Below are 21,340 nucleotides of genomic sequence, written 5' to 3'. Positions count from 1 at the left end.
TTGGCAGCCCTCTTCACCAACAAAACTACTAGTCGGATCACCAGTTGCATTCAGCACTTCGGTGGCAGCATCTTCAGTGGGTTGAGCAGCAGGAGTAGCACCCAGGTCAGCTGGTAGATCAGATCATCTACTAGCATCTGTAATAGTACTTTCTACAGTTACTGTTGCAGCCCCACTTTCAACCGATCTCTTGAGAGTTTTGTACTTACGTTCTAGCTCCATGTAATCATCCACCATAACATAGACATCACCACTCTCTACCACATCGACCAGGTCATTGTATTCATTCTGAGCTCGCTCAGCAATGGCCTGCGTATTTTTGCACTCAGCAACCCAATGCCCGACCTTCACACTGGAAGCGTCAAGAGACGGTTGCAACAAGGCAACCCTACCAGCCAACTCCCCGACCTGAGCCCCCCCCCCCCACTTCAACCTGCTCCACTTCTTGTACAACCAGCAGCTTGTCATAGGCCTATTTGACAACTTTTAGCTCCTTCTTGTACAAGTCGGAGATAGTTGTCATCTCCCTCAACTTCCTGTACATGGCCAAGACCTGACAACCAACAATGAAAAGTCAAAAAAGTAATATATCAAAGCACAAAACAAAATATCGGATCAGAAGAACACTTACCAAGCAGATGGAGCGATCCATATCTTTCAGGATCACCTCCAAAAAGTTCTCAGTCTCCAGCTGGTGCCTATCACCATCCAAGGCAATGCTCTCCAGCAGCCCATTCGCAACTAGTGAAGACTTGAAGGTGCAGTCCTTGTTATTCACTAGCTTTGTTAACCCACTCACGGGGTTGTAGTAGGTGACCGTTCTATCCAGAACATCAGAATCACCACTCTTGTCACTTGGGGCCGCACTCCCCGACCCTTTGCACTTCTGGACAGCTGGCTTAGTCTCACTAACCTTCTTCTTACCCTGGGCATCAACCACCCCCACATCAACAGCCAACTCCTTCAGATTCATCCTCTTCAAAGGAGCCCGACCTAAAGAAGTACGACCTTCCACCATACCAGGTCGTTCCTCGGACTCAGTTCGGGTCCTCTTCACCCCTCAGGCTCAACCACTTTAGAACGCCTCTTCAGCTGAGGCCTTTGGAAGAGAGCAGGAGCATAACCACCTCCCCCGACACTCCCACCAACACGACTAGCCCGGTCACCGTCACCCCCCTCAGGTCGTTTAAAAGTAGAACGGCTATCAGCAGCTCCTCCAGCCGTTCTCACTTCAAAAATAGGTGCTCTCCTTTGATTCTCTCTCTCCATCCCAGTATCTGAGCTAGAATCAGAGATATCAAACACAAGCTTGCGAGCACTTTTATTTTGTTCCACCTTCTTCCAGTTGATCTTCTCTCCTCCACACTTCTTGAAGTAATGTGCAACCTCCCCCAAGACAGCTCGTTTCTCTTCCCAACTCAAACAAGCAAACTTTTCTATAACCCCGACACTCATACACCCACGAATAGCACCCTCTACAAAAACAAAATAAAGTGGTCAAAACGTTAAAGATATCAACTACCATACATACAATACGACTTATAACATAACGACCTACCATCCCACTTTATAGTGCGATTATCCAACTCCCAGTCAGCAGGACTATAATTACCAACAACCAATAAGGGCCTACGCTCCCAATCCTCCTTACTTACCCCCACAATCACAACAAATTCTTCCTTCACAACCTGCAAACTAAAGTTCATTGCAGACAATCTCTTCCAGAGAAATGCTCTAGCACATCTGATAAATAGATGTTATAACCTTTCTTATTCAACAAATCTAACACATGGAAAACCTTCCAACTATTCCCAATGAACTGACAATGAGATTTTCCATAAAAATTCAAAACCTCCACAGTAAGCTGGGAGAATGACAACCTCAGCCCAGCCTTTAACTAGCCATAGCAAACCACAACACCCCCATCCCGAGGAACGTAATCCTTTCCAAACATATTCCTCTCTCTACCCAGGTCGTAGACAGTTAGGTTGGAGTCTATCCAACCAAATTCCTCCCTCAAAGCAGCAGTACAACCTACCGATCGACCTAAGCCCCGCCTCCTTAGCCATTGTCTCCAGCGAGGAAGATGATTAAGCCTCACCTCCACTTCGAGCCCTAATAACACCACAATCTTCATCACTCACAATTCTCTCTCTCCACTGATCCAATTCAACTTTCTCACTCAAACTATCACTAGTCATAGACATTACAAAACAAAAAGGAAATAAAAAGATCAAATTTTTAGGTTGAAATAACACACTTGAATACAAAAAGATGAAGAGTTTTTTGTTTTCTTTCTCACTGCTTTTTTTTCACTTGTGTTGATAGAATGAGAAATGAGAAACCTTCACACGCAAAAACCCTTCAGCTGCACAAATCTCGAAAACAGACAAAACGTTTTGCGTTCCCCAAACGTAATCATAACCTCGCCCACAAACCGCAACAATTTTGGGCCCATGGACCAACTCTAACAGTTCCCGCACATTTTCCAAAATCATTCAAACGAACTAACTGTATGACACGTGTTTAAAAGTTTTACTTTGTCTTTTCTTCTCACACCACAGCTGTCCAAAGAACAAATAAAATAAAAGGGTTGTGTAAGTACCCTTCGTTCTACATTCATATCACTACAACACACGTGTCCACACACCAGGTCATACATCACCAGCTCGTACCAAGCCATCATGACGTAACAATGACCCAGACTTAGGTCGTCCCAAACATGAGATACATCCATATATGGAAGCAAATGATCTACCGCGATCTTGAAGCTCAGTCAACGCACCAATCAAGAAGACATTTACTTTGTAACATCAGGAGTAATGACGAATCATCAAGATAGTACAAAATATATATTTACACTTGACAACGGCCTGAAACAAATAAGGAAGGTCAACTCAAACATCTATAAGTAGAGAGAGATGAACTACGTAAGACTTGATTCAAGTTTACCCAAAGAACTTGATACATAAGCAACTCTTGTCCCAAAAAAGAGTGCAGCCATTTCCAACCATCCACAACATCAAGTCGTAAACCCTTAAGATCACACCTCTACACCAATCTTGCTCTTCTCCTCCCTTCAGATCATGTTTATTTTTAAAATATTTATTCACATAAAAAAAAAAAACCCTTAACAAGTGTCCCCCAATGCGTCCCAATGTCGTACGCGAGTCGGGGCATGTTGGTGTCAGATACGTGTGCCTTCTAGAGGACTATCGATGCATCCGCTGAAATGAAACACTTCAGTGAACCATAATAAATGTTGAGATCGGCGTTAGTTTGAAAATTACACAATTCACTGAAATCCAATTCACACTTGTCCTCGTGCAATGACAGCTAGACTAAATGACGCGTCAAAATTATAGATTGCAGGACATTGAGACCACGTTGTATGAGCAAAACATTGGGCCAAAGTGGTAAGGACAAGGACCTCAATCAATGTAGCCAGAAACCAGACAACACATTAAACTGACAAAACTACCCGCCAACTGACCGACCTGCTACAATCACTAATCAGTGGCAATATCGTCATTTCACCCCTACCAGTCTTCTCCGTCAACTTCTTTGGTTAAAAGGCAATTAAAAAAACACCCAATCAGATCCCAAAACCAAATTCTCAATTTCCAGGCCTCTCCTCAAATTGATTACTTGGCCTTTCCTCAAATCGAAAATGGCGAAAGGAGGAAGGCATTCGAGAATGTTGGGAAGGAAATTTTCATCAACGTTTACACTTGTTCTTGCAATGCTATTAATGCTTTCATTTGTTCTTCTTATGTTATTAGCACTTGGTATTCTTTCTATTCCAATGAATAATAATGACGATGATGGGGCGAAAGCTGTTGTTGATTTGGCTTCTTTTGTTCATAAAAATGTTCAAAGGTTTGCTTTTTATTTATTTATTTTATTGAATTCTTGACTTGGGCTTCGTTATTTTTTGCTTCTTATTATTTTGTTGCAGGGGTGATGGTGTTGGAGAAAATAGGAGGGATCAGTGGACTGAGATTCTTTCTTGGGAGCCAAGAGCATTTGTTTACCATAATTTTCTTGTGAGTTTTTTTTTTTTTTTTAAATTGGTGACATGCAATATTATGTAGAAAGTAGGTAGCCTAGAATGCATTCATATAAGGGAAAGATTAAGAAAAAGAAAAAAAAATCGCAATGGAAGGCGAGCTCATCTAGCCACAAAGTAATAGAAAGGGGTCACTCTAAATGTTTTGAGTAGTTTGCTATTTTCTGTCAAATTGACATTTTTAGTCATATGTGCATAGCACAATGAAAGGAACCAAACTCAAAGACTGATTACTTTTTAAGAGAACAGACGTCGAGTAAGTGAAGACAACCCCGAGTCCAAGTTTAGAACAGAAAACTAGACCAGTTTCTCCTAGAAAACAGTGCAGTGACAACATATGATCGGCTACTTACAATTGCTATGCAGTTTTGGCATTGTTTAAGGTTGGGGATTTGGTTTAGGCGGGCATGATGGAGAAGTTTGCCGAGTTTTGTGAATGGATTCTTCTGGTCTTTTGGAAGATGACCTAAGTTTGGTTTAAGTCGGATTCCATTTCTAGGGTCATATATTGTATGCCTAAATTAAAATCTTACAGACTTTGCGTAAAATGTGCATATCCCAGTTGTTCTCTTGGAATAGGGTGTCATGTCAGTGTATAATGATAGAGATTAAGATGCATGTGGGATTGTGGGTAGATGGATTGGTATGCCAGGTACTCTTGCAGTAAGAGAGTGTGCTAGGTGCTCTGTTTACTTTGGAAGAGATAAAGAATACACTCAACTAAAAATCATGACGGGCAGCGCTTTCTTTACTACCTGAGCACAGCCTCTCTATCCATTTCTGTAGAGATAGGGATGAGACTGGAGAACTATAGAGAGAGGAAATAATTGGAGAACATTTATGTTCTGGCTCCCAAGGAATATAGAAGAGCGCTAGGGACCAATTGGAGATGCTCTAATATACTAATGACAATCATGCTCTATAGAAATATAGCACTTCATAAAGTGGCTGTCTAGCCCCTATTGTTATCTATTTCGTATGCCAATAGTACCATCTCTCAATACTTATCTGCTTCATTTTACAACACCTGCTAAGGAGTGTTTGAACTGTAAAGTTTGCAATGAGCTTATAATACGTTACACATTTTACTTTTGAAATGGGTAAATTATAAAGCAGGTTGAATTATAAATTATGGGTAAAATTGCAACTTCATATTTAATATTTTTGTATAAAGTAGGTTGAAGTAGGTAACCTAGAATTGCATCTATGTAAGGTAAAGTATAAGAAAACGAAAACAAAGCAATCGTAATACCTTGTTATCAGTTTATACTACTGTATAATTCAGTGAAAATATGGGATGCATGTCATACAAAATGGAAATCCATGTAGACAACAAATTGATCAAAAGGGGTCACTTTAAATTCTTGGAGTAGCTTTGTCCACTTAGAATGGAGGCCATTGATAGTACTAATGACTTGCCATACTCCGTCAAAGTGACAGCTGTAGTCACTTGCTGCATAGCCCAACAAAATGAACCAAAATCGGAGACTTTAAAGTGAATGTGCGCGTACAGTAAGAAGTCGAGTAACTGGGTATAAACCAGACTCCAAGAGAGAACAGAAAACGATACCAGATTCTCCAAGAAAATCACCAGAGTTACAACACATGATTGGCTGGCTCCCCATAACCCCGCATGTCATACAATTGGTATGCAATTTTGACTTTGTTTAAAGGCAGGGATTTGGTTTTGGGAGCATAATGGACAAGTTTTCCAGGGTTCACATATTTGGATGGAAGTCGAATTCTTTTTCTACGGTTCTGTTTCATACACCTAAAATCTGTAACTCCCAATTGTTCTGTTGGAATAGGGTGTCATGTCAGGGTATAGAAATATAGATTAAGTCGCATATAGGGATATGGACTGTACGGAAATCGCTAAAATGTGCATTCTGGCAGTAAGAGTATAAGAGAGCGCTCTATTCACTGCAGAAAGAGATAAAGAACACGCTCAACTGAAAAACACGACTGGCGGCCCTGTTTTTCCTGCCTGAGCACAACTTCTCTATCCATTTCTGTAGGGTTAGGGATGAGATTGTGGGAACTATAGGGATAGGAAACAGCTGAGGAACACTTATGTACTGGCTCCCCAGGAACAGAGAAGAGCATTATAGGGAGCAGTTGGAGATGCTTTAATATACTAATGACGATTATGGTAACCGAGCATCTTATACACTAGTAGTCTAGCACTTTTTGTTATGAATACTGTATGCCAATAGTTCTATCTCTCAATACGTATTTGCTTCATTGTATAATGCCTGCTAAGGAGTGTTTGAACTGCAAAGCTTGCAATGAGCCTATAATAACATCACTACAAATAGAGGTAAAATTGAAAGACGGTATCATGTGGCTGTATTCACTTCATTCTGGAATCCTGGTCTTACTTTCTGAATGGATGGAATTTCATTTGCATCGTAAATGTGCTTAGATTTTCAAGGACATGATGTTGATGAGCATGGTCAAACAATAATTACTATTGCTTCTTCTTGAACAGTCCAAGGAGGAATGTGATTACTTAATTAATCTTGCTAAGCCTCATATGGAAAAGTCAACTGTTGTTGACAGTGAGACAGGTCGCAGCAAAGATAGCAGGTTTACATCTCCCATCTTTCTTTTGCACAATTATTATTTTCCCCTGTGTTCCTCCTCCCTTCCCTTTTTCCCGGTTACGAAATAAAAAGATAGAAGGCATTACCTTTACGAAGGTACTCATAGTGGAATTTCTGTGTAGGGTACGTACAAGCTCTGGTACGTTTCTCCAGAGAGGAAGAGATAAAATCATCCGGGACATAGAGAAAAGAATAGCAGATTTCACCTTCATTCCTGCAGGTATGGAATCATTACAGTTTACAAGGATGGTTGTTTCTATGGTGATTCCTTCTCTCTTAATGCATATCAGTTGTTTGAGCCAACTTTACAATGTGCAGAGCATGGAGAAGGGCTTCAAATTCTGCACTATGAAGTTGGACAAAAATATGAGCCTCACTATGATTACTTCCTCGATCAGTTTAACACTAAGAATGGTGGTCAGCGGATAGCTACTGTTCTTATGTATCTGTAAGTCTCACATTTTTTTCCCATTTCTGTCTATGTTTTGGATTTTGATGCTGAACTATAATTCATGATATGCATGCTTCGATTTCATTTTCTTGTTTTGCTGTTGTCACAGCTCTGATGTTGAAGAAGGAGGTGAGACAGTATTTCCATCAGCAAAAGGAAACTTTAGTTCCGTACCATGGTGGAATGAATTATCAGAATGTGGTAAAAAAGGCCTATCTGTCAAACCAAAGATGGGAGATGCATTGCTTTTCTGGGGCATGAGGCCTGATGCCACTCTTGATCCATCCAGTTTGCATGGTAAGCTGTTTATTTATCTGTCCATTAGTAGCAGAAATCAGATCTCATTTCTCGATCTACAGAGATATTTTCCTCTTTCTTTAATGAAGTGGCATAAATGATTGCTTAATCATATAGTCATCGAAAAGCATATAGCAGCTGTCCACCTGTAAATCTACAGAAATTTATTCCTTATCCATTATTGGCGTCTCATGTTGTGTTGCATTATATACACATCATATTGTTTGTCTGTTGGAGGCATTTGGCAATAGAAGTTCTATCTGTAGTAGTAAGTTCTTATAGATGATGAATATCTTTGATTCTTTGGACATTTAATAGTTTTTTATTTCTAAACTCATACTGCCTTCATTCCAGGTGGTTGTCCTGTGATACAAGGGAACAAGTGGTCATCGACAAAGTGGTTACATGTCAGTGAATATAAGGTTTAATCTGCTATGAAAATGGTAATGTTCTATGCCCAAGAAGTGTATAGTTGAGAATTTGCGGTCATTCCTACCATATAAGGTTCAATCCGTACGTCCTTGTAGAGACATGGCAAGGATGAAGCATTGCGGGGAATATAATATGCATATCTGAATGTATTAGACTTGTGAAGGTGTAGAATTTAACTATTAAGTGTAAGAAGTTGTAGAAGCTTTTTCTTCCGAATCTACTGTTTCTAGAGTAGACATCATTCACATGTTTGTGCTGGATTGAACTTTGAAGTTGAAATCGGTGTGGTAGCTAGCTACCTTTGAATGGTCTTGTGGGTTTGGATGAGCACCATCATTCCATATTGTTTTAATGTGATTTTACACATGATTTCTATATAAGAATGTGTTAGCCAGTAGCCCAGTAATAACCTGAAGATATGCACACACCATGCATTGTCAACGATATTACCATGTAATCGGTGTTGAACAGGAAAGCTAGAATAGGAAACTGAAAATTACGGATTGAAAAAAATGGAATACTGAAAATTTCTTGCGAAGTAAAACTTTTAGCAATATGCATAGATGAGATCTTATTGGAAGTAATTAGAGGCAATTCAAGATAGGTGCACTAATGGAAATCTACATAATAGTTCGTCATATACAGAGTAGGTTAGAAGCTATTATGGGCATTTATTAGCATTTTTTAGTAAATGTATTATTTTCATTAAGATACAGCTCTTCAATTTAGTATTCGTATTGACAGCATGCTGTTTGTCTCTGATATGCTAACACTTACTGCCTTGTACATCTAATTTGTGATATACTCGTTTTTCATATAAAAACAGGTAGTCGAAATATTGATGATGCACTGATATGCTAACATACTGCCTTGAACATCTATAACTCGTAATATGTTCGTCTTTTATATAAAAACAAGTACTCAAAATTTTGATGCATCTTTTGCGTAAGCTATGTGATGATGATGCATTAGTGCAGTAAATCTTTAACGTGAAATGATCTCCAAGTTTTTTACACTTCATCCATTCTCTGAATTGTGAGGGATCTTACATATGATCCTAAGGGTTATTAGAAAGAGCCTCTGATAGCCCTTGGTTTCCCTGATATAGCTTGGTAAAATATTTCTCTATAATATTATTCATCTATTAATTCCATTGTTTTGTTTTGGCAGGCTTTCGAGTTGAGCTGGTTCTTGTTGGTTACTGTTGTAGCTTGTGTAACAGTTGATGTCGAGGTTTACCCAAAGAGCATAGAGGGGGCCTCGGATTCACTTATTAACCATCAAGATTCCTGTGTTGTCATGCTTCGATTTTGATAGAATGTCGGATTTGTGCTTATTAGCATTCAGTTCGAAGATATCAGTTTGTCGGATAAAAGAAATAATGAAGGTTACTACACCTACTTATCAGAAAAGTTTATGTTAGATTAGCATATAGTCGTGGGAATTTCCATTATTAGAGGATTGGTTCCAAATATACTCTTAGGAAGAATTGTAAACTAGAGAATAATTTTGATGAAAGTATTACGAAGTTAATTCATTATTTTTTGTTATTGATCACCCTCCATCAAAAGCTTTGATCTTGCTGTGTATTATACTATTATGTACTGCGAGCCACTGGATGACCTTGTGTATTATCTGGTGTAGTGTGCTTTTCTTAGACTTCACTTCAGCCTCACTGCTTTGTTCCTTGATTAGAGTACTTCCATACGTGGTGCACATGCTACAGTATTCCTTACACCTGCTTGTTAGTTCTTCTTCCTCAACCGACAACCACCAACAGATAAACCTGGAAATTAGGAGAATTGAAGAACAGACCTCTCTCATAGCAGTTTCAGATTGCTCGGTGGATTTGTGAGGCTACATTTGGCCTGTGGTGTCTGCTACAACACGAGATGTTCATCTTGATTTGGGTGTATCTTAGTATGTAGTTTGAATTACTTATAAGAAGCTGTACTTGCTTCTGCTGATTTCTATTGAGATTAGAAATTCACACATCCAAGTGAGAGATCGTATATTTCTAGAGTAATAGGCAGTTAGGCACTGAAGGAATGCAACAAACCACTGAAAGCAATCTTAAGTACCTGCACCATTCAGTATACCAGGTTCCGCGTCCTTGCATAATGCCATAAAAACATGGTGCATTTGTTATATCAGTCCTTCCTCCTTGTATCACTGCATATTCACCAAAGTATTGTCCCATTTACCAGCAATTACAAAATATTTACTCAAATCTGCATTTTCTCTCCTTCGGTGGTTAATAGCTTCCTTTCCAAGGGTTTGAATTTGACAATTTGTCATGATCTGTTGGGCTGTTGAACCGAGGTAAACATTTGTAATGTAACTTTGTCTATTAGTGCGTTTCAAGTTAACTCTAGCATATATAGTCCAATATACCCCATGTCCCATGGGCATTGGCGTAAGAAAATTAAGTTCAGAGCTGGTTTCAGAGAAACGTCAGCTGGTTTTTTTAAGCAGTAATCGATGGTTACTTGCCTGGTCACTTCGTACACTCTCTAATCCCTACCCATCTCCCATAAAATCACTATTTGTTGGCCTCAGATTACTTAGGAGTTGGAACCCTATCCTCAGATGTTGTAGCGAAATATAAAACGGAGTGGTTTCAGCATATAATTTGTCTACCATGCAGTAAGCTATCCAACACATGCTGATCAGGGCAAGTTGAGAAAGCCTACTTTTGTGCGGAAGTGCGGATAATACGTTAGTTTTTTGGCTTATTGTGTTGTAATATATAACATCCCTAGGTATTATCAAAATGCAACTGATAATGACAGGAATGTGAAATAAATGTTGTCAGTTTCATAAAATGATAAAATAAACAAAAGTAGATAATGGAATCAAAGAGTAGAGAAAACTAGAAAAGAAGTGAATTTGGCTGCTATCACTGGTCGTACATTGCTAAGAAAAAGCCTAAATCATGCAGACACCCATAACAATCTGATGTGTACCAATAGCACAGAACAAGATAACCACTGTATAATTTTATGTCTCAATTCGTTTATCTAATGTGTTTTGGTTGTCAGAGTCTGAATACATCAAGAGCTTAAGGCACTCTTCTAATAGTGCTCTCAGACTAAACCCATCTCCACGTATCAACACAGATCAACTATCTGTTGCAACTGTAGTAGCTACCTCAAAACCACTGCAGCATTTCTTAAAGCCAGATACCTCTGAACATAATCATTGGGAAGTGATCTTAACTGCCTGAAGACATCAGCATTTGCATAACGCAGTTTTGTTTTTGGGTCAACGTAAGGTGCCTGCATAGAAGAACATAAGCTCGATAAAAGACTTGCAAGATATTTCTGTTGTTTTCCTTTCTAGTTGTGGATATATCATTTTCAGCAAGACTACTTCACTCATTTAATTCTGCTGCCCTTTTATTATGCAGGCTTGCTGGATGTGGGCTGCTCTCTACTATTACTACAATAAAAAATGACAATAATAACTGTAGTAAATCTCTTCCATCGCAAGACTGCATAAGTAGTATACCTCCTTTTGTAATAATAAAAAATTATTGTATCTGAAGAAGAGAAAACAAATTAAGAGGGAAAAGAAATTATAAATGCCCTAGCAAAAGAGGCTTTCAACCTTGATTATCCCTTCGTAGACATCCCCAAGACCAAACCTAAGTAGCATGGACACTTCATATTCTCAAAAAATTCCATGTCTGATGTGTATCCGTCTGGAACACTCGTGTCAAACACGGACACATTATTTATACAATTTCAAACTAGGGTTTCTTTTAAACCTACAAAACTTAAAAATCAATCTATAAACATAGTCATAACTCCGTGATATAGTACTTTATATATCAGGTGGCGCTTTGTGAGTTCTTTAGCCCAAGAAATAGGTGTGTAAGTAGCAAATATTCATAGTTTTACTTAGATGTGTCCCGTGTCCTACTCTATATAGGTCGGCGTGTCGGGCAGACGGACACGATACACGTGTCCGTGTCAATGTAACTATTTTTTTTCATTGGTAAAGTATAGTTTTATATATATATCCAAAGCATAAAGAAATAGGATGAGATATCCTATAGTACAAGTTACAAACGAAAGTAAAAAACAAGACAGAGACAAAAGCACCTTTCCCATCAGGTCATTAACTTGGAAACTTGTTATTACATAAATTTGAAAAAAAAACAGACAAAAAGAAAATACTAGCTAATGAAACTAATTTTCTTACTGTAAATCTCCAAAATAATAAGTTTCCCATAACTTATAAATACAAGGAAAAGTTTTGTTTGACTCTTTTTGGGGAAACAAGACAGATACACAAGAAGGCTACTGAAATTTGGCTCTTGGGTTGGAGAGAGTTGTCATTTTCCTAGCTCTATTCTTCTGTTTTTCAACCTGGAGAAAATATACAGTTGCTTTGTTTTACTTAAGAAACTAGTAGACATTGTCATTTAAAGATTACTAAAGTCGTGTACATGGCATATCTGATCATCTTTTTAGGTTCCACGTGGATTCATGATTTAAGACAATGTGTTTCTCTATAATTTATTTATATCCTTAAAGTCATTGTGAGAGCAACAACGAAACGAAAAAGAAATCTCCTACATGGTTAGGTTACAGCATCACCAGCTGAGAACATTTTGGTTAACGTATCACCAAGAATTTTTTTGGTTAGGTTAAAGCATCACCAAGAAATCTCCAACATAGATTGTTATAAGGCAGTTGATGATGTGTCTTTCATTTGTCATTCCAAACCCATCCTCTCCATATTTCTCTGTTTTTCCATTGTAACCCAGGAACAACGTATCTAAATACATCATGTAATCTCCTATAGCCATCTCAGCACCCTCCTTTTTTTAAACTCCAAGGCATCCTCAACTTTCCACTTTCAGTCCACAAAATCTCCTCTTTCACATACTTTTTCCATACAAATTTAGGCCACCAATTTTTCCTCCTCCACACTCTTTCCTCTGAATTGCGGTTCATCAAATTTACTCTTCCACACACACTTTTCCTCTTAAATGTGGTTCATCACATATGGATGATGAAACTTAACATGAATGTGCGGAGGGATAACTTTTATAGTCTACATTCTAAGAGAATGAAAAATTGGTGGGCCAGAAAATTTAGAGGAAAAAAGTGTGGAAATGTTGAAAATTTGGCGAACCCAAGGCAGAAAGTTGAAGGGTAGAAGGTTTTCTGAAGTAGAACAAGAGGATGACAATTTAGCACCCTGGTCTTTGGTTCATATAAAAGAAATCCATAGCTTGATTAAAATGAAAAAAGGAAAGGAAAAGTTGGATTTCACAAACGAAAGGCATATGTTATCATGTCAACTATGGCATGGGTGACAGTATCTGACCTATATACTCGATGCTTTAACAGTTTAACCTCCCCAAGAAACTTCTCTACAAGTGACTCTAAAGGATAAAACCATAAAACAACTAAACAAATCTTCTAAAATAAACATCAATGTGGCGAACAATCTACTAATTCTCCACGTAAAACGACATAAGAAAACCAGGCATACACACATTTTAAGGCCTTCAAAACCTTTTCCCTAACTAAATAGACTCAATATTCTTATGCAATATCGAATGTATATCTAAACATGTACCACTATGGTAGTAAAAATTACCTCAAACCCCGTTAAATCGCAGTACTTCTTGGCTGGGTACATGGATGGGGGGGACTCAATATTAACATCTAAAACATATTGAAAACAAAAGGGGCACAATCAGAAGAAGAATTTAGCAGAGACTATAATAATATATATATATGTAAAGAGAAAGAGGGAACTCACAGTTGGGTTCATTGGGAGGGTAGTTTTGGTAATTCTCAGCTTGGAGAATTTGTTTCAAGTGTTTCCAGTGTCTACCTCTAGCTTGACCTTTTGGGTATTTTTCATACATTTGAATTTTCTTGAAACTCAAGTGTGGAGGTAATACCATCTCTGCTTCTATCACTTCTGCCTCCATCATCATCATCTTCAGATTTCGTTCACCTCAAATCTAAAATGGATGACCAAATGACCAAAAATACCCTTAAGTTTATAATCAGGCCCACCTATTGAGTAGCTCATTTATTGATCGAGCCTGGAACCAGATTGTTCGAAAATACCGTTCGCACAAATTTTATTAAAGTCAAAACTAGTCTCACTTAATATAAACAAGATTGAATACACAGTTCAGCTGACTGTGAGTAGTGTCTAAGATGTAGACCGCTTTTTCATTCCCTGTAATTTTATTGAGAATTGCAGTGTATGAAAAAGATGACGTGCATACTTTTTAGACCACTCCGAACCAGTGGTTACACACAGGGATCTTACTGCTCGTTCATTGTCCCACAGTTTCAGCTTAAAGGAATTGTTCAAACTTGTCCTTTGGGTTTGCAGTACCTAAAGCAACATTCATCACTAATGAGTAACGAGTAATTAAAACATCTTGGAATCCGACCCTCGTTAGATCCTTTGGCCAAGTAAAATAATATTTCAATAAGGCCAAAGAAGAATGAAGAATAGAAGAACATGAAATCTAACACTAACATACTACACATAAAAAGCAGGGAGGCTATAACATCCGCGATCCCAACGTGCCTTGGTGCTGGACCCAAGTAACTTCTGGGCTGCCTACGTACCATGGAGGGGATCTAACCCCACTTATAGGATCAAGCACACGTAGTTCTTCAATGTTTAATTTGATGTTTCCGGTTACATTAGATTATTACATAACACAATGCCATCTCTCTGGAATTCTTAGTTTCGGTCTTACAAAGTTGCCGCTGATGAAGCCTTCCACCATGAGTTTGTAGGCCTCCTCCTCGGTTAGACGAATCCCATCCCAGTGAACATGCTTGGTTGGATCAGAGCAAACTGGAACGCCTTCAGCACCACACATCCTTGATGAATCAAAATTGTATGATCCTCCATTTCCACAACAAGCTTTCCTCAAGGAGCTCTTTTGGAAGCCTAGAACAGCACGGTTGCGAAGGAGAGCAATGAATGCGTCGTAATAGCTAGCATACACAATGTGAACACGAGGGTGCTCAAACCTGAGCTCGGTTAGGGCCTGCTCAAGGTGATCATTGTGAAGCCTTGCAAAGTTATTATGGCCTTCTCGGCACTTCTTCTTGTCGTAGTTCCTTCTATCATCACTGGGGAACATTGTCAGGTAGCTAGGCAGGCATCCCATTGGAAAACTTCCAGGGACTATCAGGTTAACAGCCCCCATATGGATGAGTCTCTTCAAAGCATCCTTAATAGTCTGCACTACTTCAGGCACATAACCAAGAACCTCGTTCATGGTTTTCCCTTGAAAGAAAGCATAATTATAATCATTGGCCCCAATCTGCCCCACCAAGAAGATAGACTTCTTTAACTTCTGACGAGAGTCTGCAACATAAAGAAAATAATGATCAATAATATGAATGAATGTGTGACATAATAAGAGGAAATAGTTGGCTAAAATAGGATGAAATTAATCTTTGGACCATATATGCTTACCTGGAGGTGATGGACATAGTGCATCAAGATGGGTCTGGAACCAATCAATTTGTGTGTGAAGAGACGACAATGTAATGTTGTTCTTCGTGAAAAAGGTTGAGTCCATAGCAGGAGCACCCCGTACAGCAAAGTTCACTCCATAATCTAACTTAGGGTGTGTTTGTTATGATGGAAATATTATGGAAAGGAAAGGAAAATAAGAGTGGTTCACTTTTTCCATAGTTTTTAAGTCGTTTGTTTACCCATAGAAAGTAAATTAGCTTTTCTATATGGAAACAAAATTATGGAAATGGAAAAGGTTTTGTGTCCTTAACTAACCTCTGAAAATTTTGTGGAAAGGAAAGGAAAGGAAATAAATAGATAGGGACTTACTACTAATACACTCATGACCCAACAATACAATTATTCCTTTCCATAGCTTTTGCAAACAAACATGATTATTCATTTTCCCAGTTTTTACTTTCCTTTTCCCAATTTACCAAATACATACCATTTAAAATTATTTACTTTCCATTCCATTCCATAGTAGACTACCAATTTTATTTCATTTCATTTCCATGAGTTAAAATTTAACAAACACACCCTTAATGTCTTCTTCATATAGATCAAGGGGAAGATGAAAAGCATAAGCTGTCGAAGATTGCCAATTATTAGAAATTGGACATCGAATAAGATGTTTGGACTCGAAAAGTAGGCCGTATGAGTACTGGAATAAAAACACTAAAGGAATTATCGGTGTGTAGCTTATCAAGTTTTCTTATGTCTAATCCAACTAACTGAACTATCCAATTATAGCATAGGCATATATATATAATTATATATTCATATATATTGAAAAAAGTAAGCGTCCGCAGAAAATTGTGGATTTTTCTTACTGTAATTTAATATGATGTCCTGTTTATTTTTTGTGCCCAAAATAAAAGCAAAAATCATTAGTGGCCTGCCCTGCTTGTGGTTTAGACGTTCAGTATATAGGCAAGAAGTTGCATGCAAGGTGTTGCAAGAACAAGAACAAGAACGCACAACAATAACCATATAATCGTGATAACAAGGAACAAGAACAAGTAAAAGAAAGATTCTAGGCGTAAAAAGAAACATGCAAGAAAGATGAATTTTCATTTCTCAACGTACCTAAGTAGTCCACAACTTGTAGTAACCCTTGATCAGATGAACTGCTTCGACCATCCTTAAAATCAAGAAGCGATGAAGAATCACCAAACTGTATATTAAACCGAAGGGACATCCCTTACCTTGAATAACTTGATCAACATTACCCGAACCTAGCGATACTAGGGAAAGAAATACCAATGAGAACATCATGAAAGAACTTGTGTTGTTCCTACGAAAACCCATTCTTCTTGAATATTATTGAGAGAGAGAATCAGAAAGAACGTAACGAAATCTCAATGATCAAAGTTGGTATTGCTGCGTTGTGTTGAGTTGGGAAAATTCTCATTATATACTGGAGGTTCGTTTAACTTTCACGTCTGAATTCGATACAATTCGATCCTACACTATATCTCTACACTATATATGACTAGTATATGCCCCGTTACTGGAAGGCACTCATCTCTTTGGTTTAGTGATTTGCCCACAATAGATAGTATTTAAAATGTCGAAGAATTAATTGAGATAAAATTCACTTAGATGGTTATGGGTCAGTAGATAGTACTATCAAGCTAGCGCAGTGTGTGTTCTCCTGGATCCGACTCACAATGTGAACCATATTCTTTAATTGTTTTTAACTTATTAAACTTGATAATAATGATGAGAACGAAAAATAAATAAATTAAATTTGATAATAATGATGAGAACGAAATGAAAAATAAATAAAAACTTGATAATAATGATGAGAACGAAATGAAAAATAAATAAATAAAAGAAAATGCTTGCAGCAAGTATACACCGCTGATGTAACCGGGTTGCGAACACTGCTAATGCGATATAAAACTGACTTAACTAATTAAAAACAGTTGAAACACGTATCTCGAGGTTGATCATCACATTTCAACCATCCAATTGTGCTTAAAAATCGATATGGACCGTTGTGCGTGTGTCTTAGGCTAAATATAATTTTGTCCTGTAGTGCGGAAAAAATCCCTAGCTTATTATATATATAGCCGGGTTTTGAGTAACCCACTCTCCACTATCGAGTAGGCAAATTGAAATCTCCCTATTTGTTCAATTTATAAACGCCTCCCTCACAAAAATTATAAAACCCCCATTTTATTAATAATTTAGAAGAACCCTCCTAATCCTCCTAATGTAACTTAAATTATATAATTATTCTCCATTTTTCTCCCTAAATTTAGAACAAGCCATCTTTTATTAATAATTTAGAAAAAAAAACTCATTAATATCACTTAAATAACATAATTATCTCTTATATTAAATTAGATGTGCCTCCCCTATGTAATTACAATTAGAATCCAAAAAAATCATGGTAATTATCGATCTCGAATGACAGGTTTCAAGAGTTCAGGAAAAAAAAAACCTCGATACGTAGCACGGTTTGCATACTTGTACTATATGATAGCCGGTTTTTAGGAGGCACACTTCTCAACCAAATAGTGTATTTCTAATTTCTCTATTTTAAGATTTTAGAACCACCTCCTTTAATTACTCTAATCAGCTCCCTATTTTTTAAATATTTTACAAAAAACTCCCTCACTTTATTGAAATTAGAAATAGATTCTTATTATTTAAAATAATTTAGAAAACCTCATTCATTCACGTCACTAAAATTATATTCAACCCCTCCTAATGTTTTTATATTATTTTTTAGATTAAATTCATACTATCCAAGAGATGTCAGAGCGACAGGTTTAAAGACTTGAAAAAACACCGATGCGTAGCACGGTTTGCATACTTGTACAAACTAGTATAAGGACTCCTAAAGCGACTATGTTTTCCTATGAGAATATTAGAGGAGACTTGCCACAAAACAGTACGATGTCTGCCGAATTTTGACAAAAAATATGGACGATACTTCAAGACTTTTGGTATAATCAATATTATGATATTTTTGGCTTTATAGTGCTGACATATTGATATATTCCGTTTTCAGAACTATCTTCAAGATTTGAGATTTTGAAGCAATAATCAGTTTTATTGCTTTTGAAAAAATTTGTTTTATTTTCTTAGTGTAATTATTATTTATCATTCCAGTTATTTGCTCTTGAAGACTTGAAAGTTGTGAATTCCCTTTCAATGACAAACTACATAATTGTCAGACGCCACACTCGCTTTGCAAATTATACACATACAACGTTTTAGACCCGCCCATATATGGCCGGAATCATTTATAAAATTCACATCCCCTAAATTTTTGTGAGAAATTCAATGATTGATAATTATTAGCATAAGTTTTTGGAGTTGATTTAGGCAATGTTTTCTTATTGGAGTCTTATAAAATTTCCTTGTGAGATGTTGATTGACTTATTAGAGTTGTGCTATATTAGGAAACTTCTTAAGATTAAGAGTTCGTGTTGTAATGTTGTATTAATTATGAATTTTTTTTTTATGATTAATTAAGAATGTCCACGTGGCATACCTATGTCTCAAGAATGCGTTACCTAGGAAACTTATGATTTAAGAGTGTCCATGTGGCATATCTCTCTCTCAAGAACGCACCACCTGGGAAATAGATAGTCCACATAAGATGTACTCTGCTTTAATATAAGATAGGTGATGTCAGGGACGAAACCAGGATTATAGGTCAGGGGGTGCAAGATTATATGCCCAAAAAAAAAACACACACACACACACACACAAACAAAAACAATACACAATACACATTTTTTTTTTTTTTTTTTTTTTGTAGAGTGTCTAAACATTAAAGATCACCAAAATTATGTATGTATTTCATTTCAATCCACACAAACTTACAAAATAGAGTAACTTACGTGTTATGCCTCTTCCCTTAAAGATATACTACTTAAGTTCGGCATCTGAAGTTGGACTCGCCGCCCTTCCACCATATTATCAAAAGCATCCACAATAGAATCCATATCGAAACTCAGAGCAATGTCTTTCTCAATGTACCCAATCATATAATATGCAAGAAAATCATTTTCCATCCTATTATGCAGTCTAGTCTTGATAATCTTCATAGTTGAAAAAGCACGTTCTGAGGTAGCAGTTGAAACTGGCCAAGTTAATACAAGACGAACCAACCTGTCGATAAGAGGATAAATTATTGACTTTTCCGTTTTTGCTAACATTTGGCACAACTCAGAAACAGTTGACAACTTTTGGAATTCAGGGTGTACAAGAACATCAAGCTTATAGTTTTGCAATTGGAATCCCAAATGTATCTTCTCTTGCTCAGTAAAATCCATAGGATAAAATTTATTTGCAAGCTTGCAAATCTCATCAGCTTTGAATGATTTAAAACCATCCCTAGGATTTAGAGCTGAGCTAAGAATAAGTAACTCGATCACATCCTCTTGAAATCGGTGGTTTAATTCTTGCAACTGTGAATCAATCGTGCCTATAAAAATTTGAACCCGAAAGTGATGCTCATTACTAGTGCCTTTCTAAGAATGAGAAGACGACCTCGACTTCCTGGATAAACACTACCCATATCAATAATATCTATACCATGATCTCCACATAATAACTTAACTTTCTCCAGTAAAGGAACCCATCCATCTTCCCTCAAATTCTGAATAAGTGTTTTTGTTGTAGACACTAAATGCATTGCATTCAATATGTCTTGAGACTTACACTGCAAAGCTTGACAAAGATCGTCCGTAATCTCCATGATTTCCCTCATAAGATGCAAGACGAACACAAACTCAAAAGTCGTCATAGTATCATAAGCTCCATCTGCCTCTGCACGCATAATTACTAGTGGCTCCATCATCAATTATATATGTAAAGACTGTAAATGTTGCACTATACATACTCATCAAACTATAAATAGATCCTAAATGAGAACCCCATCGAGTATCTCCAGCTCGTTTCAATGTTTGAATATGATTTTTCCCTGTACCGGCTCCACACCACGTGAAAAGAAAATAAGTAATCAGTTTCACCATATACAAAATAAAACAAGCACAAAAAAAATTCAAACTAAATTACCTTTTGAGTCCAACTCATCATTCTTTGTACCAATTTCCAACTCATAAATAATGACAAGTTTTTCCACAAATTCTGCAACCTTAGCATCTCTCAATTGATCACTTATTTTGCAAGAAGCTCCAACAATATTAACTATGAGAGTCAAGTTAGAAAAAAAAATTGCCAAACATCCTTAACATCTTTGGCAACTGCAACCAATGCTAATTGGAGCCTATGAGCAAAGCAATGGACGTAGTATGCAATATGAGCAAAGCAATGGACATAGTATGCAAAAGGACACTCCTTTGAAAACAAGGCTTGCAACCCGGCCCATTCTCCTCTTATATTACTAGCACCATGTACCCCTGACCACGAATATTATGCATATTAAGATCATGACGAGAAAGAACCTTACATATTTCATAATTCAATGTTGCTGACGCAATATCCTTGACATGGACTATGTCAAAAAAACGTTCTTGTATAAAACCATCTTTGTCAACAAACCTTAAAACAATTACCATCTGCTATCTTTTTTATTCATCTCGAGCTTCATCTACAAGAAGGCAAAAATTTTTTATCACCAATCTCCTCACGAATATATTTATGTGTATTGTGTGCAAGAATGCTAAAAATCTGTTTTTGAATAAGAGGAGAAACATATTGTGTGTACCATACATTATATTTCCAGTCTAAAGTGTACTCGAACCATGGACCGGATATGGGCCCAGCAGCAGACCAGTCCAGTGGCTGTCCAAATAAACACTTTCGGATCGTTCGAATCCATCAAAGTTCATAACAGGTCCAGGGCCCATCCGAAATTCACTTTTCTTATAGAATGAGAAAAGTGTTGTCACCATGTTAACCACTTCTTACTTCTAGGCAAAGAAAAAAAAAACAATATCAATTTATCAAACCAAGAACAAAGAATTTTTTTTCTTC

At 37.3% G+C, this 21,340-nt stretch overlaps 4 protein-coding genes across 4 annotated transcripts; 1 reads left to right on the top strand and 3 right to left on the bottom strand.

Moving 5' to 3' along the window:
- The first annotated feature begins 3,402 nt into the window (after positions 1-3,402).
- On the top strand, positions 3,403-9,407 carry LOC147491893 (putative prolyl 4-hydroxylase 3). Its single transcript, XM_086565379.1, has 8 exons — positions 3,403-3,879; positions 3,959-4,046; positions 6,561-6,658; positions 6,798-6,895; positions 6,994-7,123; positions 7,236-7,423; positions 7,778-7,866; positions 9,026-9,407. Exons 1-7 carry the CDS (start codon positions 3,671-3,673, stop codon positions 7,849-7,851), a joined length of 885 nt encoding a protein of 294 aa, XP_086421505.1. The 5' UTR covers positions 3,403-3,670; the 3' UTR covers positions 7,852-7,866; positions 9,026-9,407.
- A 1,409-nt stretch (positions 9,408-10,816) lies between these two features.
- Positions 10,817-14,230, bottom strand: LOC147491892 (chromatin-remodeling complex subunit). Its single transcript, XM_086567089.1, has 3 exons — positions 13,637-14,230; positions 13,472-13,539; positions 10,817-11,133 (listed from the first exon to the last, which is right to left on the bottom strand). Exons 1-3 carry the CDS (start codon positions 13,818-13,820, stop codon positions 11,002-11,004), a joined length of 384 nt encoding a protein of 127 aa, XP_086423215.1. The 5' UTR covers positions 13,821-14,230; the 3' UTR covers positions 10,817-11,001.
- Positions 14,231-14,403: 173 nt separating this feature from the next.
- On the bottom strand, positions 14,404-15,551 carry LOC147491891 (GDSL esterase/lipase At5g03980-like). Its single transcript, XM_086567087.1, has 2 exons — positions 15,335-15,551; positions 14,404-15,223 (listed from the first exon to the last, which is right to left on the bottom strand). The coding sequence occupies exons 1-2, from the start codon at positions 15,438-15,440 to the stop codon at positions 14,556-14,558; spliced, it is 774 nt and encodes a 257-aa protein (XP_086423213.1). The 5' UTR covers positions 15,441-15,551; the 3' UTR covers positions 14,404-14,555.
- A 3,691-nt stretch (positions 15,552-19,242) lies between these two features.
- On the bottom strand, positions 19,243-20,180 carry LOC147491890 (uncharacterized). Its single transcript, XM_086567352.1, has 2 exons — positions 19,937-20,180; positions 19,243-19,826 (listed from the first exon to the last, which is right to left on the bottom strand). The coding sequence occupies exons 1-2, from the start codon at positions 20,178-20,180 to the stop codon at positions 19,243-19,245; spliced, it is 828 nt and encodes a 275-aa protein (XP_086423478.1).
- Positions 20,181-21,340: the final 1,160 nt, after the last annotated feature.

Source organism: Coptis chinensis, chromosome 6, assembly GCF_015680905.1.
Source record: "Coptis chinensis isolate HL-2020 chromosome 6, ASM1568090v1, whole genome shotgun sequence".
Classification (NCBI taxonomy): Eukaryota; Viridiplantae; Streptophyta; class Magnoliopsida; order Ranunculales; family Ranunculaceae; genus Coptis; species Coptis chinensis.
Note: the sequence above shows the minus strand (reverse complement) of the source record. Positions and strands in the feature narration are given on the sequence as shown.

Excerpts from the sequence above, each read along its gene's own strand:
- LOC147491891 (XM_086567087.1), bottom strand. The coding sequence starts at position 15,440 with ATGGACTCAACCTTTTTCACGAAGAACAACATTACATTGTCGTCTCTT. Across the intron at positions 15,224-15,334 it reads ACTATGTCCATCACCTCCAG|ACTCTCGTCAGAAGTTAAAG; the intron begins GTAAGCATATAT and ends TTTATGTTGCAG.
- LOC147491893 (XM_086565379.1), top strand. The coding sequence starts at position 3,671 with ATGGCGAAAGGAGGAAGGCATTCGAGAATGTTGGGAAGGAAATTTTCA. Across the intron at positions 3,880-3,958 it reads GTTCATAAAAATGTTCAAAG|GGGTGATGGTGTTGGAGAAA; the intron begins GTTTGCTTTTTA and ends ATTTTGTTGCAG. Across the intron at positions 7,124-7,235 it reads GCTACTGTTCTTATGTATCT|CTCTGATGTTGAAGAAGGAG; the intron begins GTAAGTCTCACA and ends CTGTTGTCACAG.
- LOC147491892 (XM_086567089.1), bottom strand. The coding sequence starts at position 13,820 with ATGATGATGATGGAGGCAGAAGTGATAGAAGCAGAGATGGTATTACCT. Across the intron at positions 13,540-13,636 it reads CCCTCCCAATGAACCCAACT|ATGTTAATATTGAGTCCCCC; the intron begins GTGAGTTCCCTC and ends AATATGTTTTAG. Across the intron at positions 11,134-13,471 it reads GCGATTTAACGGGGTTTGAG|GCACCTTACGTTGACCCAAA; the intron begins GTAATTTTTACT and ends TCTTCTATGCAG.
- LOC147491890 (XM_086567352.1), bottom strand. The coding sequence starts at position 20,180 with ATGCGTGCAGAGGCAGATGGAGCTTATGATACTATGACGACTTTTGAG. Across the intron at positions 19,827-19,936 it reads GTTATTATGTGGAGATCATG|GCACGATTGATTCACAGTTG; the intron begins GTATAGATATTA and ends AAATTTTTATAG.